The following is a 13673-nucleotide window of genomic DNA, read 5'->3' as shown; positions in this document are numbered from 1 at the left end:
CTAGCAAAATACGAGTAAAATTACATTAACTTAAGAACATAGGAACAGTCAGACTGGATCGGAGTGTAGTGGTGTCTATTAATCAATGCCTTAAAACAAATTACAAAAGTTTGCGGTACATTTCTGATTTTCAGCTGTGTAGAGCTTGAGAACTTCTTGGGGTTGCATCTAGACTATAAAGTGTAATATTCTATCAGTGGATCTATCCACCAGGAGTGAGTGTGGTCCTTTCCTTTGACCTTCTTGAGCAATGGAGATGCAGTGTACAAGCCTAGATTTTTGCAGTCACTGCTGTGGCACTAAAATGCACACTGTCAATGTAAAAGATATATGAACCTGGTCCCTCAGTCTTCTATTGTAATATGATTATAATGTAAGCCTATAAGTTGCATTTATGCAGGGTTATGAGTGGATTTGCTGTTTACATCATGCATCAGTCTTGTATTTCTTATTAATATACAAGCTCGTGAGATGCAAGGAATTCATAGATATTAGAAAAATCATACAGCGTTCATTTCAGTTTATTTTTCTTACACTTTTTAGCATTCCTATGCTATGTACCCATTTTGTAAGGCAACAAAAACACCCATAAACAAAATACATACCTGATTTACTCATGTATGAGAAGATGATTTGAAACAAGTTTTTTGTCTCAAACTAGTCTAATTGAAACTAACTTACTGGAAGAGGCCTATTCGCTTCTGGAGCTTTGCCAGTTTATCCATAGAGTACTGTGCTCTGTTCGAAGAGATTTATTTACACTGCAAAAAATTTCAGGTAGCCTATTTTCTCTGTCCCTGATTGTAACCAGCCTGGGAAGCCCCAGCTGTGCAAAGTGCTTTAAGTACCTGTTTAGCTTTAGTCACATAGTTAAGCAGAGAATGGCATTTGTATGGTTTGATAGAGGTGGTGATAGATATCTGATCCAATTTTAAAACTCAGCTACCAGAATTAGAGGATATGTGATAACTGGAAAATCACCTCAACTATTGCCACCAGAACAATGTAAATATGGGGCTACATTTCAATATGAAGCTTTTTAGGAGTACCAAGGTGTGATCAGCTTAAGTTCAGTTGTCTTCACAGAGGCATCTCATTCTGTCTGGAAGGCCCTAGGATATCCAGCTGATCCCAGCTGCAGTCCCAAGTGCAGAGCGCTCTACAGGTCCTGTGTCCCAGCTGCCAGCCAGCGTAGATGTGTCAGCCATCCTGGGGCACCTCCAGTGGCATGAGGTGCCTACAATTAGACAGCTGGGTTCTAAAACACCTGAATGAAGGTGTTTTGGCATAGGTGTCTTCATGTGAGCTATGGATATAAGCTCCCGTAATAACTGTGGTGATTTACTTGCTACAGCCTGTGGAGTCTAGAGGAAAATTAAACACACCCTAAAGCGCATGCCCAGTGACCTGTAGAGAGTTGTTCTCAGGCTGCACTGAGGGTACTGATTAGGGCCTAATTTGGTTGCCTACCCATAGCCAGTTAGTACTGTTTGAGATACCTTGGAGGTCTGAGGTACTTACCTGGGGCGGCACGTATGACAAAGGACCTAGTGAAGACCCACACACTTCTGGAGAGGCAGCTGGAGGCAAGGCAGGATATGCAAGAGCATCTGAAGTGGCATGGTGCTTTTACCTATGTGAAGGCAACTGAATGGATCTCTAGATCTCCCTTGACCATAATGGGAACATGGAAATTTGGTTCATATGTTGACACCTAAATGTAGTGTCTCCATCACAAACTGAATCTCACTCATGAGTTTAATCTTCAGTGTTGCAAAAAGTGCCTCGTTCTTTTAGCTTTTTTACTGTTTATAGTAAACCATTGCTCAAGAAGGTAAAAGAGGATTAACAGGACCATCTTTTCTATCTTTTTCAGAACTCTGATTACTGGCATGGCTTCTGGCAGCATCGTAGCTTTTAATATAGATTTTAACCGGTGGCATTATGAACATCAGAACAGATACTGAAGTGGAATGAAGAACTGAAAGCCCAGGTAAAGCTGCGAGCACAAGTGCTGCAATGAAAGGTGTAGTCTCTGGTGGAAAACCACGTCTGCATTGACCTCCGTTGTACATTCCATTACACCCAGCAATAGCTGTACATTGTAGTCAGCAACCATTTTACTTTGTGTGTTTTTTCACAACTGAACACCAGCTGCTGAAAAGCAAGCTTGTATCATGTAAATTATATGAATTAGGAGATGTTTTGGTAATTATTTCATATATCTTTGTTTATTGAGAAAAGGTAGTAGGATGCGCCACAAGAGACTTTTGAAAATTCTGGGGAACCTTGTGTCCAGTTGTTTCAATGTTTAGGCTTTGAACCTAACATGCATCCCATTTCCAGCCTCTTTTCAAGCTGAGATAAAAAAATACGTTTGATACTTTGTACATCAGATGCACATCTTAACTTTAAAGGGATACTTTTGTAAAAGTAAAACCTTGTATAAAGAACAAAACTGTTTCTTAATTTTATTGTGGAGTTACAACTTGCATGTACTTTAAACCTGATGTCTTGAAGGAACAGGTGCATTCACACAAATCAAACTGGAGATCTGCCTAAGGGTACAGCTTGTGTTAAAGGGTTGAATTTGGGTGCAAACAGTAATTTTGACATTTCCACCAACACATGTTTTTCACTTTTTGAATCTAAACTTTACCCCTCTTAAGTGGAGTTCTGCTCATGAAGCATTTGGATAAAAAGCCATCATTTGCCATATTTATACTTTATACAACAGAAATTAAATTCCTCCCTTTTAAATTCAAAGACTAGACAGAAAAGGAGCAAAGAGGGAAGTTCAGTTTAATGCTTTGTAATGCTTAATGACTCCCAGTACAAAGTGCTATACTTCTGGATTATTAACATTTGGCATACAAATCATGGGCAAGAGAGCCCCCAGTGATTTTTTCCCTTATTTTTCCTCTGAGCAGCTTGGTTTATTTGACAGCCTTAGCTGCATTATAAAGGTGACTGAGGTTATTCTTTTCGGTTCTTCTGAAAATCTCACCTGAAGCCACCCAGACTAAGGCACTTCATGTTTTACAATACTGTAATGATAACCATCGGAATAAATTTCTGCACATTGTACTGATCAAATTACACACCCAGGGGTATATACACTTTAATTCATGTTTCTTCTTTGTATATTTGGTGACTGTATTGTCATAGATGTACATATTGTGTCGGTAGGGCTATGAGGCATGTAACAGGAATGTAATTTTCTCAGAATTTACACTCACTTGCAGTCATTTATTTAAAAAGATAATGGATTCTTTGTATTGGCACTTTGCACCAGAAACATATCATTATTTATTGATGTGATTACTTATTTGTTATCCACCTTGTATTAGTAAGTTTAGCACTGAATTTCCTTCTTCATTGTTGTTTGTATTTATAAGATTCTGGAACCATGGGGATCAACGTAATGATTAAGTTATTCATCACCCGTCTGTAAGCAATATCTTGAGTTTGTAGCTTAGAATTGGGAGACTATTGAACATCTGGAAGACAAGTTCATTTCATCTTGAGATCATGGTGAAATATTTTGGATATATAAATTCCTTAAGCTATTGTAACCATGTTTTATTGCAAAGATGTAAAATATGCCAGATGTGTGTGAGTTGGAAATCAAAAAGAAAAATAAAATATGCAAAGAATTCAGTGATTGTTTTTCATTTCAATGAACTTTTCATCAAAACATTCACATTATCATTAGGAACAAACAATTATTTTAAGAAATCCTCTCTTATATGCTATGTATATGCCAAAAATTATGCATGCCTGGGTGGTTGTATTTCCTGGGGTCTCAGGAAATAAAACAGAGGTTACAGAGTGTGTTTTGCAACTCTTTTGATCATCAGTACATGAAGAGAAGCTGCTAAAGATACTTTGATCAGCAGAAGTGAAAAATCAAAGCCTTTAAGGGATATTTAGGATCATTGTGAACAGGCAATAATCTTGTATAATAGACCTCGCAGAAAGCAAAGATCTAATGAGAGCCATTTTGGGTATCTCTCAATATCTGATATGATGGAATTAATTTCATCTTATTTAGGGCATTGAAAGCTAGATATCTACGCTGCCTGCGTAGCAGAACAAAACAGGTAGGATAATTGCCTTTTGGAAATGCTGAGGTCCCTACAAAGATTATAGCAAGTAAGTGGAGATAGATAGTTATTTAAATGTCTGATGTCTAATTTAAGGTAGCAATGGTAAGCAAAATACTTTCCTCATAATTAGAAAACTCCCAATTGACTAAAAAGTAGAATAACAGCCAACACTTCAATTTGTTGCTCCACTCATTGCCTTTCCATTTAGAAGGATTGTTCTTTAAACAATTATCAAAATGAACTAAAGCCAATATTTGAGAACCTTATTAGAATACAGTATACATTTTAGCAGATATCTATCTGTATCAATCAGCTTTTGAAGTGGATAACCTAACTTGATTGTTTTGGGGCTGGAGGAGAGATGGGGGAGGAGATGAGAGGATTGGTATGTTAATAGTGGCATGTGAAACTGTTTATTGATATGTCGCAACCTCCATTCCATTATTATACAAGTATCACCCCTAATTTCATATTTTATTCAACAAATCAATTAAAAAAGTGCACCATTGCAGTTAAACCAAAATTAGTATTACTATTATCTTAATTAATACTGTTGTTTGCATGAAGTCTCTCAGCATTATCTGAAGTACAATTGAGTCACAAATTAGAAGTTTTTGTGCCCAAGCAAACCTTTGTATGAGAAATTGGCCATGGGTTACAAAAAGAGAAAAAAAATCCTACTGTAATGCATTCATAGGTAGGGGTACCCAAACAAGTCAGACTTGTAGTAGTAGTAGTAGTAGTAGTAGTGGTGGTGGTAGTAGTAGTAGTAGTAGTAGTAGTAGTAGTAGTAGTAGTAGTAGTAGTAGTAGTAGTAGTAGTAGTAGTAGTAGTAGTAGTAGTAGTAGTAGTAGTAGTAGTAATAATAATAATAATAATAATAATAATTGTGCCATCTCCATTATGGTTTAAGTTATCAAAATGGAGTTTCCACAAAGGCACAGGACAAGGAGAATATATTAACAGGCTGGTATAGTCACTGAGACAAGCTTGATATAGTTTTTGTGGTGAAACAAATAGACATTACTGTCTATTTAATTTCTATTTTTTAAGAAAAAAAAGTTATGATTGTGCCAGGATATTTAAATTCCTTTGTTGTTATTGTTGATTTGTGTTAATTACATTAGTGTAGACCTATCTGTTGCAGGGTCTCTTAATGTAAAAAGACAATATGCACAGATCTCCAGCTTATGTCACAAGACTTTTCCAAAGCTTCAGCTGCCCCATTTCTGTCACACGGTAAAGCTGGGCTGACTCGCCTTTTTTCTCTATAGAAATGAGAGTCACTGATTCCAGGGAGTCTCTGAGAGCTGCCTGTGGAAGATGAAGCAGCTTTGACCAAAGCAATTAAATGCGACCAATCTCTCAGCTAAGGGAGATGCGGCATTAAGGATACAACTGTGCAACTAAAATATACCTACAGTGAAAATAATGCGCAGTTATTGCCTGTGTTCCTGCCAGTCAGTCCTAGGTTAAGAATTGGACTATAAGCTAATGCCATGCCGGGAGGACGATGCAACAGCTATGAGGCTTATTCCTTGTCCAGATCCTACCACCGTTGAGGATGCTGCTTTCTCTGCAAGAGCGACAATAAAAGAAAGGCTGCTGCATTTTACCCCAAAGAAAGTCTAGTTAGCCTCAATTTACTGGAAGAGCCTCAGATAATGATTATGTTGATAGAGAATCTCATGGGTTGTGCTTGTAGAGCTAAAAATGCTGCCTGTGAACAACAGTTGTGGCGAATACTTGTTATAATACAGTGCATCAACCCTGCTGATAAGCAAGCAGGATGTTTGAAGCAAGCCTCGTGCTGCCAGGGATAAAAGCGTTTGAAGCAGACACAGGGAGCGAAGGGCTGATTTCTGATAACAGCAAGAGAACCACCTCCTGATACAAGACATCTAGTACATCCAAATATATCATTTGGAGACTTCTAGCTGGAGTTTATGCTCACATTTTCCAAGGGTTTAATTGTGGACTGGTTTTATTTAGGCTTTTGTGTGTGTGTGTTACTTGCAAACGCTAAAAATGAATGGGCTAAAACTTAAGCTGGTATTTAAAGAAGGAAAGAAGTACTGGAAATTTATAAGTTTATGCAATACAGTACATGCAGTTTATAGACTCTCTAACCCTGGTGATTAGTTTTGCAACATCTACAGTTAAGTTTGCAACCGACTTTTGCAACATCTACAGTTAAGTTTCAAGATCTGCAACCGACAAGAAAAACAACTCTGGAGATTGCTTTCTTGTAAAATTTATAAGCTGTGGTCATATAATTAGTTTACAGAGAGATTTACTTAGATGAAAATCTGCCAAACAGCTGACTTGGTTTATGGGTCCCTCTATGGTGACATCATGCCTAAACAGCACTAAAGCTCTGCATCGTTATTTAGAAGTAAGTCCTCTCTCAGTTGCACCCCATTTGCACAAACAAGGACCTGGGTAACTGACATGGGTACCTACATGCAAAATTCGGAGCCTGGAGTGCTTTTTATTCATGAAAGGATTGGCATAAGGGCTCTGTGCGCCTAAGGGTGCCACAATGCCAAGCTACCTTCAGCCTAGCGTTCCTAACATCAAGCGGAGAATATGCTTTTATGTACAAAACTAGATAGAAAAAGAAAATCTCCTCTGGTGCCAGAAGATTACAGACAGTTAAAAGCTATCAGCACCAGTGGATTTGACTTAAAAGTTTCACGTCTGTTTATACTTTGAAAAGACTTAGTCTTGGCAGGATGCTGCAATGACCAAGCCCTGTGGCAAAGCTAATCCCAGTATCAGTTATGCAAATTTAAGAATGATGCCCTTAGTTTCCCTCACTGTGTACCAGAACTAGTGATTTCCAGAAAAGGCAGCAGAACAATTGAAAGTGGTCTTTCAGTCTCGCTGTACAGCTATACATATAAATCCAGTGCCCATGGCTGTTCGGATACATTAGTTTGTACAGAGCTATCAAACAGGAAATAAAATAGTGCCTGGTGGCCAGTGTCCCTGCATGCACATCTTTTCAAATAATAATAATAATAGAAAAAAGAGACTGCTTCAGTAGGAAAGCAGCAGGACTCTGGGAAGGGGCCAGGGGCTTGGAGGAAAGTCAGAGGGGGAGAGACTTCCTCTTCAACAAAACACTTGGTCCCTTTCTTCCAAACAGGCAGATTGTCTCAGCTCCACTCTTACAATGTCCCTTCCCTCTCCCTTTCCTCTACTAAACCCTTCTGTTCTCCTTGTTTTAACTTGCCATGAAGAGCAGGCTGTAAGTTGGGTTTTCTCTCTCCTGCCATCATGTCCCTTCTGGTACCCATCACATGACCTCACTCCTCCTAACTGCCAGGGAGAATTAAAGCAGATTCAGCATAAAGCACATGCATGTGAGGCTCCAGAAGGCCCATAGAAATCTCTTCACAAAACTCCTTGCTGTCCCAGTGTGAGTTGCAGGAGGTAAAAACCTGAAATGAAAAGGGTATCCTATCTTTCAGCTGTCTATTCGAGCAGAACCAGAGGTCATGTGGGAGTATTACTCTTCTAGTAATTAACACAGGTCAGGGCCCTTCTCTGACTTGAAAGCAAGTGGCATGACAGCCTCTAGCCATGCCGCCAGACTCCCTGGGACCAGCCCTTAACCCATCCTAGCCCATGTACACTGCAGGGCATTGTTTGGAGGGTGGTAGGTTAAACATGTGCCAGTTACACTATACAGATGAGCACAGCACAGTGCCCAAGCCTCCACCTTTCATTGCTCAAGTTGCTAGATGTAGCCAAGGCACCTACAAGGAGTCCCTTGGGCTCCATGATCATCAGCCTATATCAACCATATCACACAGTTGTAACGGGATGGGCTTGGGACTCAGTAATAACTCCTAGCCACAAGTTTATGCACAAGACCGCTCTACCCTGTTTGAGCACTACACCCTAAGACTACAGCTTTTGGGTCACTGACTACAGCGATTGCAATAACTTACGTGAGAGGTGCTCAGCTCATTAAGATCTTAGTGCTTTTTGGCATGCTCAGACTCACGTTCCCCTTATGTCCTGCCTTATGTATACCTTTACATGAGGGAACACCAATATTGACTGGAAAGAGCTTCTGCTCGCTCTGTAGCCCTCAAGAGGTGTGTGGTCAGGGCTCTTCCTTGGCCGTTCCTCCATGAAGCTCATTGACACCAGCTTCAGATCCATGAAACTGGATACCTTGGAAAGAGGTAATAAACTACCATCACCATTGCTATAGCTTCTTCTGTTGCCAGAGCCTCATTACAGAGGCTTATGCCCTAACTTAGTAAGTCCCTCAATGGTAAGAAGTTATCTTGTGGGAGATAAGCCCGCTAGCCAAACACTTACTGCAGCACTTATGAATGTCAGGTGGAAAGGATTCAGCTGGGACATAAAATTCCAGACATGTAATGAATTAATATGGATCCTGTGCAGGAGCTGGCTACAGATAGTGTAATCACATACACCTCATTCCATGTAGGCTGGGATTTGTGTCCCAAGAGGTGCTGATCCTTCTTCATTGATAGATGATCTGGCTAGTACACTGGTCAGGAATACCTTCTGAGTTCCATGCCAGTCCCCAGTAAATGTGATGAGGCAACACATACACAACTAGCGAGCTCAAGGGTTATGGTTTTCTGCAAAGTGCAATCTGTTAATTGAGGAAGGGGTGAAAGGATGGGTTTTGAATGTACATAAGGATAAAAACTTGAAAAAAGATTGCTTGCCTGTAACTTTTCTTCAAGATAAGCTGCCTATAAGGACATTTTCAACCTATTGCTCAACCCCTCTCTCCCAAGTCCCTCCCTGTTTCTGGGGTTTCTGGGATCCCTTTTGTCACCATGTGTTTACCATGGGGAGGGGAGGGACTGCTGGGCCTTTCAGATGCACTGGCAGCACAAGTATGCATACATGTACATGTGTGTGCAAGACAGGTCAATTATGGATCAGTCTTTTTGCTACTTAGGGAACTTCCTAGCAAAAAACAGGCCAAAACAAAACAAAGAAACCATTAAATTGCAAGGTTAGACGGTACCAAGGAGGAAAAAGGAAATGGTGGAAATTCAAGTCACGGAATCTGGCAGGACCTGGACTCATGGAGAAACTAGGTGCCCAAGCCCAAGTCCATTTTTTATATCTAAGGCAGACACCTAAAAAGAAATAAGGCATCTCCACTAACAATCCTCGAAAAGACTGGGGATGTGCCTAGGAACCTTTCCAGATTAACAGATACAGCCATTCACAAACCAGGGTTTGAAGGTTAAAACACTTGTATTTATATTGCCATTACTTAAATTATACTCAGATCTTGTTTTAAGAATCTAGTATCTCTCTATATCTGGCCTGTAGAGGATCATGTTAGGGGACTGCAACTCCTGGAAATGTCCATTTCTATGCATTTAATATGGATCTACTTAGAAGTACCTAAAACATCTAGTCCTTCTTGAAGATTGTTTTTCTTTTCAAACATCAGTGTTTACAGTAATTTATTTCAAGCGTATTTTCAGTAAAAGTCCTCCTCCTCCTTAATAATGCTCTTTTCCACAACACTTAGCTGAAAAGATTTCTGTACTTTCCATAAAAATTATCTCTCAAATACAAACTATGCATCTTTCAAAGGATAAAAGGCTAAGAGAATAGGGAAACTAAGCAAGCATTAACATAACTGCAAAGTAGACCCACTGAAAGGCTTTTCCAGAAGAAAACATTTGAAATCCCAAATCAACAAGAAATTGATGAACTCAGAAACAAATCCATTTTTGACAGATAAAATAAAAAAATGGGATTTTGCCTTGGGCAAATGTGGGATAATCAGAGTGTCCTCTTGCTGTATCGTCCATTGCTTTTAGCCTTTGGAAGGAATTTTCTAATGGAAGGAAGTTTCTAATGGAAAAAAGTTTCTGCAAGATTCCAGCAGAAACAACTACATTTTGGACATTGGAAACAACTACGTTTTGAGATACTGACGTGGATGTGACTGTTATTCCTTGATCAAAATATTATGCAATATTAGTCAAATGCCTTTTATTAAACCTTTTAACACATTTGTAATCTCATCAAAACCATATCAAGTCTGTCTATTTTTAACAAATTATTGTGATAGCAAATTATCTCATTATTTTAACTCATCTGTAAATTCCTTATTAACTACTATTTTCCATGGGATCCTGTCAGGATGACAGACCTGTCATAATTTGATTAATTTTTCCTTTTAATATACTGTCAAGGATTTTTGCGTTTTCATCAGTTTCTCAAAAAAAAAACCAACCCAAAAACCAAACCCGAAGCAAAAATCAATAATCCAAAAGACGCATCATCCAGACCCTTTAAATTCTTGGAAGTAAGTTACAGAATACATTACCTTGAGACATCTTATGTTAGCAGAACATTTAATCTCAAGCATGTGGAAATTAAGTAGCGCCTATTATTTAATTTATTATTTTCACTAGGAGACAGGTGACTACCTGTCGTGTTAAAACCAATATAATTTTTTCATTAAGAAGTCCTAGAAGGATATAGTACCACCTTTACAGTCCCCAGGTCATTTCTTTGCCTTGTGTAACATCTCAGACTAGAGGGATTTCTACTAGAAGTCCTAACTCCCTTGTCATTTCAGAGGATCAAAATGCCACCAGCCAGTGGGCAGACCAGACCCACTTTGTCCTGGAGTTGAAGTACTAATGTCTTTCTCTGGTGTGGATAATGTCTTTCTCTGGTGTGGAAAATGGATGGGACTTAGCTCGACTGATTCATGAAGCTGTTGTGAGACTTTCCAACAAGACTTTTGGAGGGGAAAAGGTGATCCCCCTGCTTATTAGCTGAGATAGGGTTTTCTCCCTTAGACACTTCTTGTTTTTCACTACATTTCCTGAAATAAAGAATGGGGGGAAAAACAATGTTGAAAAGAAACTTGTTCTTACAAAAAGGGGCAGAGATGGCAGCCAGGACAATGCCAAATGACACCATAACTTAAGGGGACAATGCAGCTACACAGGGCCTTCTCTGTCTTCTGAGACCCCAAGTTTTTTTCTATGGGTTTTATTGATACAACATGAAAAACAAGGGTTGCTAAAGTCAAACCAAAACACTTTCTCCTCCTCAGAGATAGTGGGCTGATTATACCAAATCCTGTCAACCTACGGTTTAGAGACATCCAGACCAGCTACCTGCTGCTAGCAAACCTGAAGACATCCCAGATCTTTGAGATGTCTCTCATCATGACAGTGTGATAAAAGGGTTTTTTTAGAAAACTGGGAAAAGATTACTTTTAGAGCAAAATGCTTGTTTTATTAAACTAAAGCCAAGAATATGCAAATAATGGATGAGAGGAGACAGAAGGTTTATATCAGACAGGCTGGAAGTCCAGAAAACATTGACAAACATATTACAAAGACTGATTTCACACTCGTGTCCCAAACACATTCAATTTCCAGGCTGAAATGAGGGCTCCTCTGATTCCTGACTCACTCCCAGGCTCTGCGCCTCAAGCATTAGGTCGAACCACCTTCCACATCTCCAATAATAACAGTGCCGCAGGGCCAAATTAGGTGCTCAGTTACACCTGTGCTCCCCCAGGCCACAGATTAGGCTGGCGGTGATAGGGGTGTAATCCCCTCGTGGTGGCGGGGCCGGGCGGGTGTCGCTGCCTGAACTCATTACATGATTATGTTGATGACGCGTGAGAGGCACCAGCTGCTCCCCACCGAGGTGCGGCACCGGTGGCCCTCGCGCGCAGTGGCTGCGGCAATAAGGTTTGGAGCCAGAACACCCGAGCTAAATCAAATTACTTTACTGACACCCTCTCTGCTCCTTCATTTCCATCTGGTCATTAATACCCTAGCTGTTTCAAGCCAACAGCGTGAGAAAGTAGGGAAAGAGGAGCTTGGGCTTCAAACCCCTCTTCCGAGGGAGCCACATGCCCACTCAAGGCAGGAAGAGAACAGCAATTTTAAGCATACGATGGGGAAATTTCATATAAAAAAACATGTTCCTTGTGCTTTGGACACTTCCTGGGGCAGACAGGGGCAGGCGTGGGACAACACCTACAGTCCACCTATTTCTTCCTTTGGAGCTAGCCCACTCCCTTGTTGGACTAAAGCAGTTACGCATGTTATGGTACAGTCTGGCCTTTCAACCACATATGACAATAAATAATAAAAAGCGATTTTCATGGATTTACAGGCAGCTAGCTAGCTCTTATAATAAAAAATAAAGGACTCATCGGAATGTACTTAGCGGTTGACTGGAAAATAAATGACTGGGGAGAAAACCATGAAGATACAAAAGGCAATCTCATAAATGTCACTGCAGATGAATATACAGCAACATTTTAGACAGAAGAGTTGTTACTCCAAAAAAGAAGATATCTTCCAGTTTAATGAGAGTCCTAAGTGCTAGCGATGATATATATTGACTGGAGATCTTTTGCATATGTTATGGGATTGTCCAGCATAACACAAGACTGGCAATAGACACTGATAAGCAAATGCATACAATCCCTTTGCAGCCTGAAGTAAAACTACTCATTTGCAAGACTGGTTCAGGAGGCACTATGTTCGCTCCTGTCTAACACTTTCTTCTCAGTCAACTTGAGAATACTTCACCTTTAGTTTTTCAGTCTGATATTGATCTCAATGCCTTTCGACATTTGGAGGGAAGAGGCTTTATATAAAACCTAGATTTTGAAATAGATCTTATACAATGTTAAATAATGAGATCAACATAATATGGTAATAAGTGTAATAAATGTTATTTTCTGTAATAGAGCAGATCTCCTATAACCATGAAAAAAAATTTAAATATAAAAAAATATTTTTACATATAAATTCACTTCTGAGAAGACTGCATGGAGCTTAAGGAGGATTTTATAGAAATATCCACTATCCATGTACAGACAACAGCTAAATAAGGCTTAGAGTGACAACAGCAAAAATACAGAGGTCATTAGCAACTATTTCTTTACCATTTACAGTTTATCCATTCATGTGCTATCTAGAATTCTTCTATCACTTAGGCCTAAGTCCGTATGTGCAAACTATGTCTAAATGTGCAAAGTATGTCAAACACAGGATCCCCACTGTTCTGTATTTCCCAGCAGTGTTCAAGCAACTCCAATAGCCAATTTTAGCTCAAAACCATGTTTTTGGTGAAGCAAGTTTTAACCTCAAGTTCATTTTAAATTCTGCCTTTCTTTCTATTTACATATGTTTCGTGCAATCTTATTTATAATTATATATTATATATTATATAATGCAGCAAAACAGAAACAAAGCAGTTACACTATATCCTAAGGTTATTATTGGTTAAAATAGCTATTACTAGAGAGACTATATCTAATTGTACCTAATAGGTGTAACCCAAATTGCAGAAACAAAAACAACTAAAATCATTTTTCTATTTGAGAAAGTTGTCTAGATTTGGCAAGCCAAACATACTACTGAAAATACTTCAGATAATGGCCTCTATTTTTAATAGCCATGCACGTACAGCTGCTAGGGTGCACTTAGTATAAAAATTGTTATGAAACAGGTATGTTTAAATGGTATAATCGTAAGCAACTTTTTTGAGCCAAGA

At 39.2% G+C, this 13673-nt stretch overlaps 1 protein-coding gene across 1 annotated transcript in view; it reads left to right on the top strand.

Annotated features, from left to right (window-relative positions):
- NBEA (neurobeachin) overlaps positions 1 to 1993 on the top strand; it is a 437354-nt gene extending 435361 nt beyond the window's left edge. The window contains exon 57 of the mRNA XM_009290267.2: positions 1877 to 1993. Coding sequence (XP_009288542.1) covers positions 1877 to 1967 — 91 coding nt within the window. The 3' untranslated portion in view covers positions 1968 to 1993. The remainder of the gene's footprint in view (positions 1 to 1876) is intronic.
- The last annotated feature ends 11680 nt before the right edge of the window (positions 1994 to 13673 follow it).

The sequence above is a fragment of the Aptenodytes forsteri genome, unplaced genomic scaffold (genome assembly GCF_000699145.1).
Source record: "Aptenodytes forsteri isolate BGI_AS27 unplaced genomic scaffold, ASM69914v1 Scaffold155, whole genome shotgun sequence".
Taxonomy (NCBI): domain Eukaryota; kingdom Metazoa; phylum Chordata; class Aves; order Sphenisciformes; family Spheniscidae; genus Aptenodytes; species Aptenodytes forsteri.
The sequence above is the reverse complement of the archived record's forward strand: the minus strand, read 5'-3'. Positions and strand labels throughout refer to the sequence as shown.